Below are 14,366 nucleotides of genomic sequence, written 5' to 3' on the forward strand. Positions count from 1 at the left end.
TTTTTAGATGCCATTTATTATATCTCTATTATACTTATTGAAAATCATTTCCATAATATTTGTTTTTTTTTCAAGCTAAGTGTTTAGTTTTGGTAATCAGGTATAGAAAATGATCACATGAAATACCATCTAAAAGATTCCCCTTAACCCATATATGTGTATATATCTCCTATTTATCCCAGATACAAATCATTCCTTGAAATGTCCCACTTTGGACACGTTTTTAGTCTTGTAGATGTTTCCAAATGTTTGACCTGACTTTCTAATTTTTTATTTTCTTCTGGCTATGATGGTCAGCAAAATTCTCCCACATTTATTAATGCGTTCATGTGTTAAGCCATATAAGATTTAATCGATATGCCAGGAAGTGTGATGGTTGTGGTTCTCCCGATATTTACCATCTTGGCAAGACTTTGTCTGCAGTAGAGGATCATGCTTTGCTCTGAGTGTTTATAAAACCCTTCCACAATGTGTAGAGTGTCACTGATCTACAAATCTGACACCAATTCACATGGATGAGTCTCACTAATGCTAGTACAATAGGAACAGGAAAACAATGGCGGAGATGAAAAGCTTTGCCATTGGTACAGCAGTGCCTGGAAGACAAAAAACAAAAATGATCATTTCAAAAAATATCCCTAAACATGATATCAGTCATCCAATCTGTACACTCATTTTCCCCCAGCAAGAAAGTATCGGGGAACTCTGCAGTGACCCCCCCCAGCTGTCTGTGTATACCAAATACAACTATTCAAATGAAAGTGCAGGTGTGTACAAATGGTTAATGTTTTATTTTTCTGTTCTGACTTTTCTGCAATTATCTGGGTCAAATTTTCAGTTACAACTATTACGATGTTTATGTGAGCACTGTGTCCCTGGGGTGACCTGCTGGGTGAATGGATCTCAGAGGAAAGGGTTAATGTGGCTGGCCAGGTCTTCCCACCAAAATTCTGAGGTCCACCCCCCCTGCAGGTCAGCCCATATAAATAGAGGCTCTTCTGTGCCCCTGAGAGCTCTTCCTAAGTCACTGCCAAGATGCACGCTGTTACCCTGCTGGACTGTGTCCTCCTCCAGGGGATGGGGGGGGTGGCAGTAGGGATTCCTTGAGGGGCTGGAAACCTGAAGACTTTATGAATTCTTAACTGCCAGCTAAGGACTTTGTGCCTTTATGGATTATTGCCAGACATGGACTTTAAGGATTCTTGCTTCCACTTGTGGTTTCTTTTCCTTAACGTGGTTCTAAAGGATCAAGGTTATTTATCTTCATGAATTCTCTGCATGAAGGTAAAAAAAAACCTTCTGTGTGCAGCAGCCCCCCCCAGCCCCCTCAGAACTTATTTGAGCCTCATTGTGATTGAGCGGTGTGAATGACAGCCTTGGCTGTTCTGAGTCTCTACCTCCTCATTGGCTGAGACAGCAAGCAGGAACCATTGGCTCTTGCTGCTATCAATTACAACCAGTCAGCCAATGAGGAGAGAGATGGGCGGGCAAAGCCACGGCTCGGTGTATGAATGGACACACAGAGCAGCGGGTGCCCCATAGCAAGCTGCTTTCTGTGTGGTCACCCAACAGATAGGAGGAGCCAGCAGGGGGACCCAAAAAGGGGAGGATCCGGGCTGCTCTGTGCAAAACCACTGCACACAGCAGGTAAGTATGACATGTTTATTAGTTTACAAAAAAAAATGAACCTTTAGAATCACTTTAATGGACTATTGCTTTTAAAGGACTATGGACTTGCTGCTACTCAGGTATTCCTACCCAATGGGCACTTAGAGAATCTTTGTACTGGGATACATGTGATCTTGTTACAAGAAGAGCTGTTCCTGTATGTTTTTCATTGCTTGGTTGTTGGTTGTCATATACCTATCTAAACAACAGGGCTATATCAGCGATGTAAATAACACCCTAGAGACAGTTCCCTCCACTCTCCATGTCACCGCCATGTAAAACAAGGGAAACACAGATAATATAACACCCTTTTATGTCATAAACCACAATATACACAAATTGTGACCTTAAATTCTACATAGATATGTATGCCTCTACTACTGGCCCCAATCCAAGATAGTCGTATGCTCCACAGACCTTAAGTGACGTCTTGGACATAGCCCCACCAACGCATTTCATCTAAAGAACGTCTTCAGGGATGGAGATCCCAGGATTCCAGTCTGTGGAGCACACGGCCATCTTGGGGCCAGCAGTGCAGTTTATATGTATGAGGCCTACATATCTATGCAGTATGTAAGTATGCAATGTGTGTATGTTGTGCGGTTTATTAAATAAATGGTGTTATATTATCTGTGTTTCCCATATTTTGCTTGGCGTGGATGGAGAGTGGAGGAAACTGTCTCTAAGGCAGGGAATTGGAGGAAGATAGGAAAAAGGAGGAGATATTAAAGCAGAACAGCAGACACAGAAAAAAAGCACGGAGACCTTAGGGGTCATGGGAGACCCAGTGAGTGAGGTTTCCACAAGTTGTATGTGGTTAGGCACTGATCACTGTGGTCACTGGATTCTTGTTGAAGCACAAGGAACTATGAAATATTACAGACTTGGCACTGAAGATTTCAATGTGTACACAGACATTTTATTAAGAGCACTATATTAATGAGAACTTTATTTGTTTGCACTTTTAATGTGATAGCTAGACATGTGTGATTCTTATCATTACGAATCATATTTCGGGAAAACAAATGTTGTTATTCAGAGATTTGGATGTATACTAATTTCTGAATCACAATAGGAATGAATTTCAACAAATCTACATGAAATTATACCAAAACAATGAATTAATTTGTATTCCTTTGTTTCATTCTAATGATATGACACTACAGTTTGGGCATTTTATTATTGTTTGAAGCATCCGAAATAATATAACAACATAACTAATGGATCCAGAATTTACTTTGTTCCATACGTTCCTCTGGTTCCCTTTCAATTTACCATTTTTCGTTATTATAAAAAATGCATCATATATGAAATGGAAACATATTGCAATAAGTACAGCAAGGAAAGATGAAATAAGATGATGATTCCCACGTATTGTGGTTGGGTTGGATGGAGGTGAATCCATCAGAATCTCTAAATCATAACATAACAAATTAAAAAAACATTTAATTCCATTCGTTCTTTTGGATATCGTCCAATCAGCTCATTCCAATTTTCTTTATTATGAATGAACATAACGAATGAATCCAAATAAATTTTGTTCCATTTTTTTTTTTTTTTTAAATCATCCAGTTAGCTAATTGCATTTCTCTTTGTAACAAATGAACTTAACAAATGAATCTGAAATCAATTTAGTTTCATTGTTTTTTGCGGATATCGTCCAATCAGCTCATTGCATTTCTTTTTATAATGAATAAACATAACAAATGAATCCAAAATTAATTTTAGTCCATTGGTTTTTATGTAAATCTCCCAATCAGCTCGCTCCATTTCGCTTTGTGGGTTGGACTAGCCGAATTTGAAAATATGAAACTAATCTGAATATCCAAAACTAATCTGGATATACAAAACAAACTCCAAATATGTGAAACAAATCTGAGTATATGAAAGGAATCTGAGTATACAAAATTAATTCAGAAAATGAATCATTCTAACATAATGATAATGACAAAATTCATTTTTAAACTTAACAAATTAATCCGAAATAACCAGATTTTTTTCTTGTGCGCATCTCTACAGGTAGTACATCTGCTCAGGAATGTTTTGAGGCACATATTTTATGATACGATAATGAAGAGGATTTGTGTAATTATTCATACTGTGAGCACAAGCTATTTATTTGTTACTCAAATAATAATTTTTCACCAGTGTGGATTTACATTTATTATTTTTTTACTGAGAGTATATTTGTTTAGAGCAAACAGCGCCTCACCTCTGGAATATCTCTGTAGTATCTCCACCTTCCTTATCAGGAAAGAAAAAGGTGTCCAGTATCAGTACTTACCAATCAGCACGTTGTATTTTCCATAGATGCGGAGTTTATATTAGAGTTATTCTAAGACTCTTAGTTTGTCTCATAGGAGGGACAACCCCGATCCCTCTATACAGAGGAAGACCTCCACATTTCTGAAATCCCACCTAACTTCACTGAATGTTTGAAAGTAACACACCTTCCCTGGAATAGGGACTCAGATTTCTTATTTAGACCTTTTTATCCCAATGAGTTACTCCACCAGCCAACCAAATGTGATCCACCATGACTAAAGGCAATTGATTTTAATATATAATTTCCCTTCTTACCTCCATCAGAAGACAGAGCAGCTGGAAATAAAAGATATAAACACAAATCAGACGTTTTTTTTATAACAAAACTATGTTACTTATCACATTTGTTCATATATATTTATTTATTTATTTCAGGTACATATATAGCGCTGTCAATTTACGCAGCACTTTACATATATATTGTACATTCACTTCAGTCCCTAACCCTCAAGGGGTGTACAATCTAAGGTTCCTTACTCACATTCGTATACAAGGGCCAATTTAGACAGGATCCAATTAACCTACCAGCATGTCTTTGGAGTGTGGGAGGAAACTGGAGTACCCGGAGGAAACCCATGCAGGCACAGGGAGAACATGCAAACTCCAGGCAGGTGGTGCCCTGGTTGGGATTCGAACCAATGACCCGAGTACTGCCAGGTGGAAGTGCTAACCATTTAACCACTGTGCTGCCCATATATATATATACAGTGGAGCTGTAATTGGCTCTCAGTGGAGCCGTAATTGGCTCTCAAACCAGCTGTGCTGGGAATTATTAATATCAAGGCAACTTCAAATTAACTTCTATTAAACAATCATATTTAGGAAACATTAACAAAAAGACAAAACAAGAATAAAGCACCCCCCCCCAAAAAAAAAATAAAACAAAACAAAATAAAACAAAAAAAACACTCTACCGCCTAAAAAAAAAAAAAACACCCCCCCCCAAAAAAACACAACACACACACACACAAAACAGACAGACTCGATGGACCACTTAGTCTTTTTCTGCCATCACCTTTCTATGTTTCTATATTTTTTAATTTCAATGTTTCTCCAATCCCCTTTATTCTGATTGGATACCAAAAATCAGCACAAGTGCTCTCCGCATGGAAAGAATTAACTCCTATCCAGCCAAATACGTTTACCAGCCACCAGTGATAAGACTTCTACTTAGTTCTATACTTCTTTTATATGTATAATGCACTTGATAAAATTGCAGCTGATTATAAAAAAAACTCAAGCTCACCTCCAACAGACACCTCAGCAGCTGAAAGTAAAATAAAGATACAAATATTATTAATGAAATTTGTATTATTAACTTAATTTAACTTTGTATTATTAACATTTTTACCTTAACTTTTCATGGATTTTTTGAAAAGGTTTATTGTACTTCTAAAATATATATTTTTGTATCAATTACTTTATGAGATATCAGCTACTGAAATGAAGCCTGAGTATTATATCCAATTTGTTACAAATAAAGAAATAGATATAAAAGAAAGAAAACAGAATAGCGCATCATTACTTCTACATCAGTTATTAACAAGTTATTTTCAACTTTTAGGCTGAGTTCACACCTATGCAGTTTGCTTGTTATCCATTTTTCAGTGCTTTTCGCAGTTTGGTTTGCGTTTTTCTACGCACATTTCTTACTTGTTTTTGATGTGTTTTTGTCATTTGTTCAGCTACTTTTTTTTCTAATCATGGAATTTTTTTTATTGCTGGGCAGAATAAAAATGCAAAACATGGGAAAAAGTGTCAAAAACGCTCTACCATGCATTTCAGCAGCTTCTCCATTGAACTCTGTTAGCAAAACTGCTGCTTTTTGCTTTTGAAAACACTTTTAAAGAAGTGTTGTAAAGTGAGAAAAATGCCAGAATATTTTGCTTCTCAAAATTACAAGAGGAGGGAAATTCATAATATTTTTGACATACCAGTAAAATCTTTTTCTTGGAGTGAAATTTGAAATACAGGATCCCTATTAATTACATTGACTATTATGCAGCTACTTTCAGGTGATTGGACAAAAAAGGGGTGTATGCAGTGTCATCCTCCTTTGTAACTCCTCCCACTCCAAGATAGTTTCAGTTTTGTAGCAAGCAATCAAGAGACAAGATTTTTTTCAATTTCTTCTCGGTCCATAATGTACAAGTCAGGTCCTCCAGCTCTGTGGATGTTTATTGAACTTTCTATATACACTTCATTATTATATCCTTTTGAGTCTTCCTTTCTCCATTTGCAACATTTATTTTTGTGGGTTTGGGAGTGCCACATCTTTTATTTTATCCGCAGAGTCAGAGAGCTGCTTGTAGCACCTATGCCTGAAATCACCATTAGAGGAGGCCTTAATGTCCACCTGGTAAATCTTTACAAACATGTGAAAGGAAGACCAAGTGGCTGATGCTGAAAAGTCCATGAAGCACTAACAGGTTTGGTAGAGTTAAAAGGGAAGTGAGGAAATCTATCGTTTAGATCATGATGAACTCAGGTGATGACGTGTCTAATCCGCTTAGTAATGGTGGAATCTGAAGTAGAAATTCCTCTTTGGGAACCCTCAGGAAGCACAAAAAGGGGATCCAATTGCATAAAAGAGGCACCAACTAAGAGGTAAATTTTCACAGCAAATATTATGTCAGTGCAGGTCATAAGGAAGAAATGACAATGTACCGGAGGAGGTGTAGCGAAGAAACCACCTCAAGGAGGAAGGAGGCTTTAGGATAACCTTGTCCTTGTGCAACAGTTGGAAGGGCTCCTCACAGGCTATGGCTGCTATCTCAGAGACCCTCCGCATAGAGGTGATAGTAACAAGAATGGCCACCTTGTAAATGAGGTCAAACAAGGGAATATCCCCAACAGGTTCAAAGGGCAGCTTCTCAAAAGCTAAAAAAAACAGATGAAGACCCCATGGACAAACAGTGGAGTGTGCAAAGTGAAAGATGTGTGAGACAACTTATACAAAAGCCTTAAATAGTGAATGAGAAGCCAATGACATATGAAACAATACAGCCAAGGCTGATATTTTGCCACTTTAGTACTCAAAGCCATGTGTTGATGCAGACCAGACTGGCAGAAGGGCAGGATGAGTTCCCTGGAGTGTTTCTAAGGAGAAATTTCCTTAACTTGCACCAAGCAAGATAGAATTTCATGAAGACTGAGCATGTTCACTTGCCAGCTCTCCACTCCAGGGATTTGGCTGTGTATAGGGCCAGAATATACAGTTCTATCCATGAGAAAATCATGTATGCTTCCCATTATACATCTTTGGAGTGAAATTACTTCCTTGACTCCAATACTGAGTTGGAAACCCCAAACGCCAGTGAGAGTCTGGCCTTGGGGTCTGATGCTGACAAAATGGTGAGATGCAACAGACTGGAGAGAAAGTAGACGTATGGCACTGCTTCAAAGAGGCAATCCTTCCACCCCCAAAAAATCGTGCAGCCACATGACTTTGCCCCAGGGTAGTAAAATCCTGGACTGGTTCATGTATAACAGGCCAAAGCCCTCTAGTTTGTGAGAAGGTTCCAGCAATGACTTACATAGGCTGAGGATTAAACCAAAGCTTTGCAGAATCTGCATCATCCACTGAATGTTAACTGACAGGGAGAGGGAGGACTGATCCTTTACCGGGAGATCATCCAGGAATCCCACAACATGAATCCCCAGAACACAGAGCAGAGCTCAGACTGGGGCAAGTGCCATTGTGAAAACCCGAAGGTACCAAGGACAAGCCAAAGTGATGAGAGACAAAGGGGTGATGCTGATCATCCATTGCAGAACTCAGATAGCATTGATGGGGAGGATAGATGGAGATGTACAAGTAGGCTTCCCAAATGTCTACTGAAGCAAAAAAATCAGAAACAAGGAGGCAATTACTGGCCTGGCAGAACCCATGCAGAACCTCTGAACGCATTGAGAGTCTTTAGATCCAGAATGAGAAAAATTCCTCCATTTGGTTTCCAACTAGGGGTGGACTGACCATTTGGAAACTCGGGCACTGCCCGAGGGCCCGGGGTCAGTAGGGGGCCCCATGAGATGCCCCTGGTACCTTTTTCATAGGCTTTTTTGAGTTTGGGGAGGGACACAGGGGCCCAATGATCCCCTATTGCTTGGGGGCCCCATGAGTTGTCAGTCCGCACCTGTTTCCAACTGTAAAGTGATGTGTGCAGAGGAGCTGCTGGACAACAGCAAGAAGATCCAACCGCCCTTGCTGCACAAGAGTCGCAGTGACTATGGTTCTGCAATGAATATAATCGGAATCAACAGAGAAAAGCTTCACAGGAAAAGGAAACTTCGCTAAGCTAACACTAGCAAACAACTGAGGCTCTCAGGGAGTGGGAGGTCTTATATAGGGGGATGTCTCTGTAGACTTTTCTTTTTTACCGGCGTCCAATCACCTGAAGGCAGATGCATAATACCCAGTGCAACAACTAAAGATCCCGTGTCCTGTACCATACCACTAACACCTTCCCATGCTAAGCATTGTTATACAAATGTTTTGTGAACTAGAAGTAGATATTGACAGTCACATGTACAGTATAGGAGACATCACATGTTTCCAAAAACAATCTTTATAAAAATAAATCTTACCTTTCTGGTATATGGGTCCAATAGTTATATTTTTCACATTATCATTGCCAACCGAAGAAGATCTCATAGCCGGACAACTCTAAAACCCCCAAAAAAAGAGTCATCAAATTCTAACCCAGAAACAATAATAGAGATGTCACAAACATGTATTGTCAAATTCTGAGGGTTTCTACATCCCGGGAATGAGAACAATTCTTAATGTATTATCAGATCTTCCCAAAGAGCCCCGGGTGTTATATAAATGACAACATGTTTATACTGCAAATAAAACTCCTCATCTTATTGGAAATATCAGTTAATTATGTATATTGTTCAAGAATCTTTTTAAGGGGAACAAATGAATGCAATAAATATCATTATTATCAATTCATGTTTACAAATAGGAAATACTTTCAATTGTAATAAATACATAACGTGCCGACTTATTATGAAGACATGAACTATTATATGATACAAAAATGATCAAACTGTCATGTAATAAACATTCCAAGAAATTTCAAATTAATAGTAAATGTATGTGCCATTGTCTTATATATATTATTTTTTATAAATATTAATTTTAAATGAATTTTCAATTTTCCTAACATTGTTTTTCATTAGTTTATCAAAGAAACTGATAATATTTGCCACATAAAGACAAACCAACAGAAGAACTTAATCCAACTGACCAACCAAAGTCACACATTATTATTATTATTAGTAGTAGTAGTAGTGGAAGTAGTAGTAGTAGTAGTGTTGGTAGTACTAGCAGTAGTGGTAGTGTTGGTAGTAGTAGTAGAAGTAGTAGTAGTAGTAGTGGTGGTAGTAGTAGTGATGATAGTAGTAGTAGTAGTAGTGGAAGTAGTAGTAGTAGTAGTATTGGTAGTAGTATTGGTAGTATTAGTGGTAGTAGTAGTAGTAGTAGTAGTAGTGCTAGTAGTAGTGATAGTAGTAGTAGTAGTAGTAGTGGTAGTGATAGTAGTAGTAGTAGTAGTAGTAGTAGTAGTGGTAGTAGTAGTGGTAGTAGTAGTGATAGTAGTAGTAGTAGTGGTAGTATTTTAATATTAATATTGTTTCATAAAGCCGTCACACATTCTGTAATGCTGGACAAGGAGCTCTGAGCCAATCGGCTGCACCGGAGGAGCTTGCACTCTAATATTCCCGCCTCATTAGACATACAACACTTGCAGTTTAAAATGGAACATAAAGTGTTTTAAAGGCAGAAAGTTTTTGCATTATAGGCATGAAGGTAAAAAACCTTAAGTCTTCCCCTCCCCCCCATTGTGATCCAGCACTGTGCATGAGAGCATCGGATCTCCTAGGTCTCTCCCTCTTCATTGGCTGAGACACAGCAGCGGGAGACATTGGCTTCCGCTTCTTTCAATCTTAGCCAGTGAGGAGAGAGTGGGAGGCGGGGCAGAGCCATGCTCTCTGTGTCTTATAGGCACTTGGAGGTGGAGCGGGAGCGAGCATGAATGCTTGAATGCCTCCAGGGCAGGCAGGGGCCAGAAGCACTGGTGGGGGACCCGAGAAGAGGGGAATCAGGGCTGCTCTGTGCACAACCATTGCACAGGACAGGTAAGTATGATTTGTTTGTTATTTATATATATATATATACAATCTAAATGTCACAAATAAACCATTGAGGACGGGCAGGATCTTTCATGCAGAATATAGATACAATGTCTCTGCATTACACTTCCCTTGCCTGCCTGTCCTCTCTATACACGGAGCTGTGCATGCGCTGCTCACTGCAGAAATGAAAAAAGCCGGATCATTGAACTCCCATTGTGTGTGGGAGTCACAACATCTTGGGCCAGCCAATTAAATCATCTCTGGATTGATACCCAAAGACCACCAGGCTGATGATGTCAGTGCCCAGTGGGGAGCTCTGGGGGAACACAACACTGGAGAACAGGTAAGTAGAGTTCCACTTTAAGTGGAGCCCAATTAGCCTATCAGTATAGTAAAATCTTTAACCTGCCAAAATAACATGCAAGTCCTTTCCAGTCTGATTTGTGATTCCCACCCTTCTACCACACTACACCTATAGAGGGCGCCGCTCCTACTTTGTTCTTCAGATTTTCAGGCTCCTGCTCCCATCTCTGTCTCTAGCCTGCTCATTAGATAATCAACCATCATCATCTCTATGATAACTCATTGTCCAATTAGCAGGCAGGTGACAAAGAAAGTTACTGAAACAGGAAACAGTGGAGTTATATTTCTGGCTGTGCAGTGTGGCAGGGGTTCCTAAACCACAAGACTAGCCAAACAGATTAACAAAATTCCTTTCCAAGAGAAACATTTCACATGTATCAGTTTTGACTTGGAATTCATCTATTTTCCTGAATTCCCAACTTTAGAATATAGAAATGTACATTACCAATCAATACTCACAGCTGCGCAGTAGGAGTTGGAGGTGTCACACAAGCCGACCTGACAGTGTAAGTAAATCTGACTGAATCCTGCCAGGAATTTAAACACTTGAAGTGAAAAGCGACCTTTAAGGGACACTCCATTTTCTGCCATGGAGAGTGTTGGGTCATTCTTGTTGGGGCATCTAAAAGTGATATCATCAGACAAGGATCAGAATATTTTCAGCAATATCAAGCTATAAAGGTGAGTTATTTCCATTCATTAATATTCTCTTTCCTGTAGCAGTTTTCCTGATCTGAAAGGTCATTTTGGTTTTTTTTCCACCATTGATTAGATTCTGACACCAATGCCTGACAGGTAAATTCTAGAATCAGTTTGGTGAGCAAACAGGAGGCCCATTCATTATGTAAAAAAGACAAAATCATTTCCAACCTGTCCTTTCCCTTTTTTATTACCTTGAGATTTAGACACAAATACAAAAAAACAACTTGAAAAAAGTAAAGAGACTTTAACAAAATCATGCAGCCAGTGTTAACCACTTGCCCTCCGAAAGATTTATGACCGGCCATTTTTTATACGGCACTGCGTTACTTTACAAGACAATTGCGCGGTCATGCAAAGCTATACCCAAATAAAATTGATGTCATTTTGCCCACAAGTAGAGCTTTCTTTTGGTATTCTTTGATCACCACTACGGTTTTTTTTCGTTGTTGTTTTTGCGTTATAATTAAAAAAAAACACAGTTTAAAAAAAAATATTTTTTACATTTCTGCTATAAAACATATCTAATAAAAACATTGTTCTTAATAAATTTAGTCCAGAATGTATTCTGCTGCATAATTGTGGTAAAAAAATGCGAACAAGCGTATATTGATTGGTTTGCACAAAAGTTATAATGTCTACAAACTATGGGATATAGACTGGAATTTTAATTTTTTTTTTTCATACAAGTAATGGCAGCCAGTGTTAACCGCTTGCCCTCCGAAAGATTTATGACCCGGCCATTTTTTATACACGGCACTGTGTTACTTTACATGACAATTGCGCGGTCATGCAAAGCTATACCCAAATAAAATTGATGTCATTTTGCCCACAAGTAGAGCTTTCTTTTGGTATTCTTTGATCACCACTGCGCTTTTTTTTTTGCGTTATAAACAAGAAAAGACAGTTTAAAAAAATCTGTTTTTTTTACATTTCTGCTATAAAACATATCCAATAAAAACATTTAAAAAATCTAATTTCTTCATAAATTTAGGCCAGAATGTATTCTGCTACATAATTGTGGTAAAAAAATGCCAATAAGCGTATATTGATTGGTTTGCACAAAAGTTATGTCTACAAACTATGGGATATAGACTGGAATGTTTATTTTTAATTTTTTTATAATGGCAGCGATCAGTGACTTATAGAAGGACTGCGATATTGCATCAGACAATCGGACACTAACTGACACCTTGTGGGAACCAGTGACACGGATACAGTGATCAGTGCTGAAAAGATAGACTGACACTGTAGTAGTGACACCGGAGAGGAAGGTGCTAAACTTCTAAGGCGATCAAAGAGTTAACTGTGTGCCTAGCTAGTGTTTCAGTGTAAACTGTGTGCTGCTTTTACTAAGGGAAGTGATTGATCTTATTCCCTGCTTTGCAAAGACACAGGATCCATCACTTCCCCTCTGTCAGAACAGAGCTCTGCCTTGTTTACATTGGCAGAGCTCTGATCTATTTCTCTGCCCAATAGTTGGCTGGTGCCAGTGGACATTCGCTGTACGGAAGTCACAGATCAGTTTCTTCTGTGAGTACTCACAGCCAAAGTGGTACACCGGCGGCACTCGTGCGCGCCCCCTAGGCAGACGTGTGGAATCATGTATATGTATGTGGTTTTGCACAGGAGGGCTGCTCTGTAGCAGTTTATCTGCTATAGGGCGATCCTTAAGTGGTTAAGGTGCCTCAATGCTCCTTTCTTGTACAAGTGTATTGCAGATCCTATTACCAGCCTATGTGTGTTACCATCACTTGCTCCAATTGTAGATCCTTTGTATTTGTGATGTATGTATCTTAAAACTCTTAATAAAAACCTATTGAACATTAAAGTACTTTAGATTGTAAGGATTTTGATTATCATCTTGTAAGGGGTTTGCATACTTCCCCACCCATCACCCATGGGGGGTACAAAGCTGAATGTCTTCTGTTCTGGGTTTGTATCTGTTGTTTGTGAGTTTCTTTCATATACACAGCGTGTCCTCCTCCAAACTCACACACAACATATAGAAGCCCAGCACCCCCGGCATTCAGCTCTGTACTCCCCATGGGTGAAGGATGGGTAAGCATGCCAGTCCCTTGCCAAGATTATCATAAAAATTCTTAAAAATCTACAGAGCTTTTTTAAAATAGGTCTCCCCACTACCCACATCAGTTCCTTTTAAATCTTCCGGCTTATCCAGGCAGCTTTATATTCCTCATGATCTTTGATTAGACTTTGCCTTGTAGAGCCGCGAGTCAAATCTAAAGAACACATTTTGCAAACTCCATTCAGACTGAAACTACTACTTTCATAAGTAAAGTTTGGTAACATTTCCCACCCGTACCTACACTCCACTGTTCCTTCATCGTCATTCTTCAACACTTCATCTACCCAACAGGAAAACCAACTGTTCCTCTGTATACATTGTCACCCCATGTATTGCTATCACATAAATCAAGTGAAGGGCAGGGAGAAGCATCCAACCATATCCCCAATAAAATGATGGGGCTCCTGTGATCCTCATCACTCGGCTATATCTGAGGAATATGGGTTCTCCTGGGGTTTGTCCAATCCTGCAATGGAATATTCAGATTTTCCTACTTACAGATCTGATTGGATGTTCTGTATTTATTTGGCAATGCTGGAAAAAGGATAAAATGACAAAGCTTACTATAGCTTGATACCAATAATATACAACACATGTAATGAACTTACTGGTTTATCAGGATATCATATCGGGGGCCGTAGGAGCTGTCAGCTGTTGGAGAGGCGTAGCAGTTTTTCATGACGAGCACAAATGGCGATGAAGCCGTAGCTCCGGTTACAATGACACCAACATATAGCATGGAGGAGGAGTCCAGCCACACCTCGGAGTCAGTATATGTGGTGGTGTAGCTGGAATCCTGGAACAGACCCATCGTAATTGTGAAATTTGCTGTTCCAGCGATGTTGATAGTGGCCCCGCTGTAACACAATATAGTCATCATTAAAATAACAAGAAGCAAAAAATACAAAAACATGATGTGTTCATATTTAGTCTCATGTAGAAAAAGTGTCTTTGTTGTAGGATTTCTAAAGTAACTTTTGTGTATAACAGCAACATTCGACAAACATTTATTCCACTATCTAATAAATAAATAACTAAATAAATAAAATAAATCACATCCCACTTTCAGATTTGTAGCCAG

At 39.0% G+C, this 14,366-nt stretch overlaps 1 protein-coding gene across 3 annotated transcripts in view; it reads right to left on the reverse strand.

Annotated features, from left to right (window-relative positions):
* The window catches only part of LOC149470715 (uromodulin-like), a 70,870-nt gene continuing 56,504 nt past the window's right edge, over window positions 1-14,366 (reverse strand). For all 3 annotated transcript variants that reach the window (XM_089661663.1, XM_089661658.1, XM_089661650.1), the window contains 6 exons: window positions 13,894-14,142; window positions 10,957-11,119; window positions 8,581-8,659; window positions 5,240-5,260; window positions 4,249-4,269; window positions 1-596 (listed from right to left, as the gene is read on the reverse strand). In XM_089661663.1, coding sequence (XP_089517789.1) covers window positions 532-596; window positions 4,249-4,269; window positions 5,240-5,260; window positions 8,581-8,659; window positions 10,957-11,119; window positions 13,894-14,142 — 598 coding nt within the window. In that variant the 3' untranslated portion in view covers window positions 1-531. The remainder of the gene's footprint in view (window positions 597-4,248; window positions 4,270-5,239; window positions 5,261-8,580; window positions 8,660-10,956; window positions 11,120-13,893; window positions 14,143-14,366) is intronic.

Source organism: Staurois parvus, unplaced genomic scaffold (genome assembly GCF_062004578.1).
Source record: "Staurois parvus isolate SC_StPar_1 unplaced genomic scaffold, SC_StPar_1.0 ptg000034l, whole genome shotgun sequence".
NCBI classification, from domain to species: Eukaryota; Metazoa; Chordata; class Amphibia; order Anura; family Ranidae; genus Staurois; species Staurois parvus.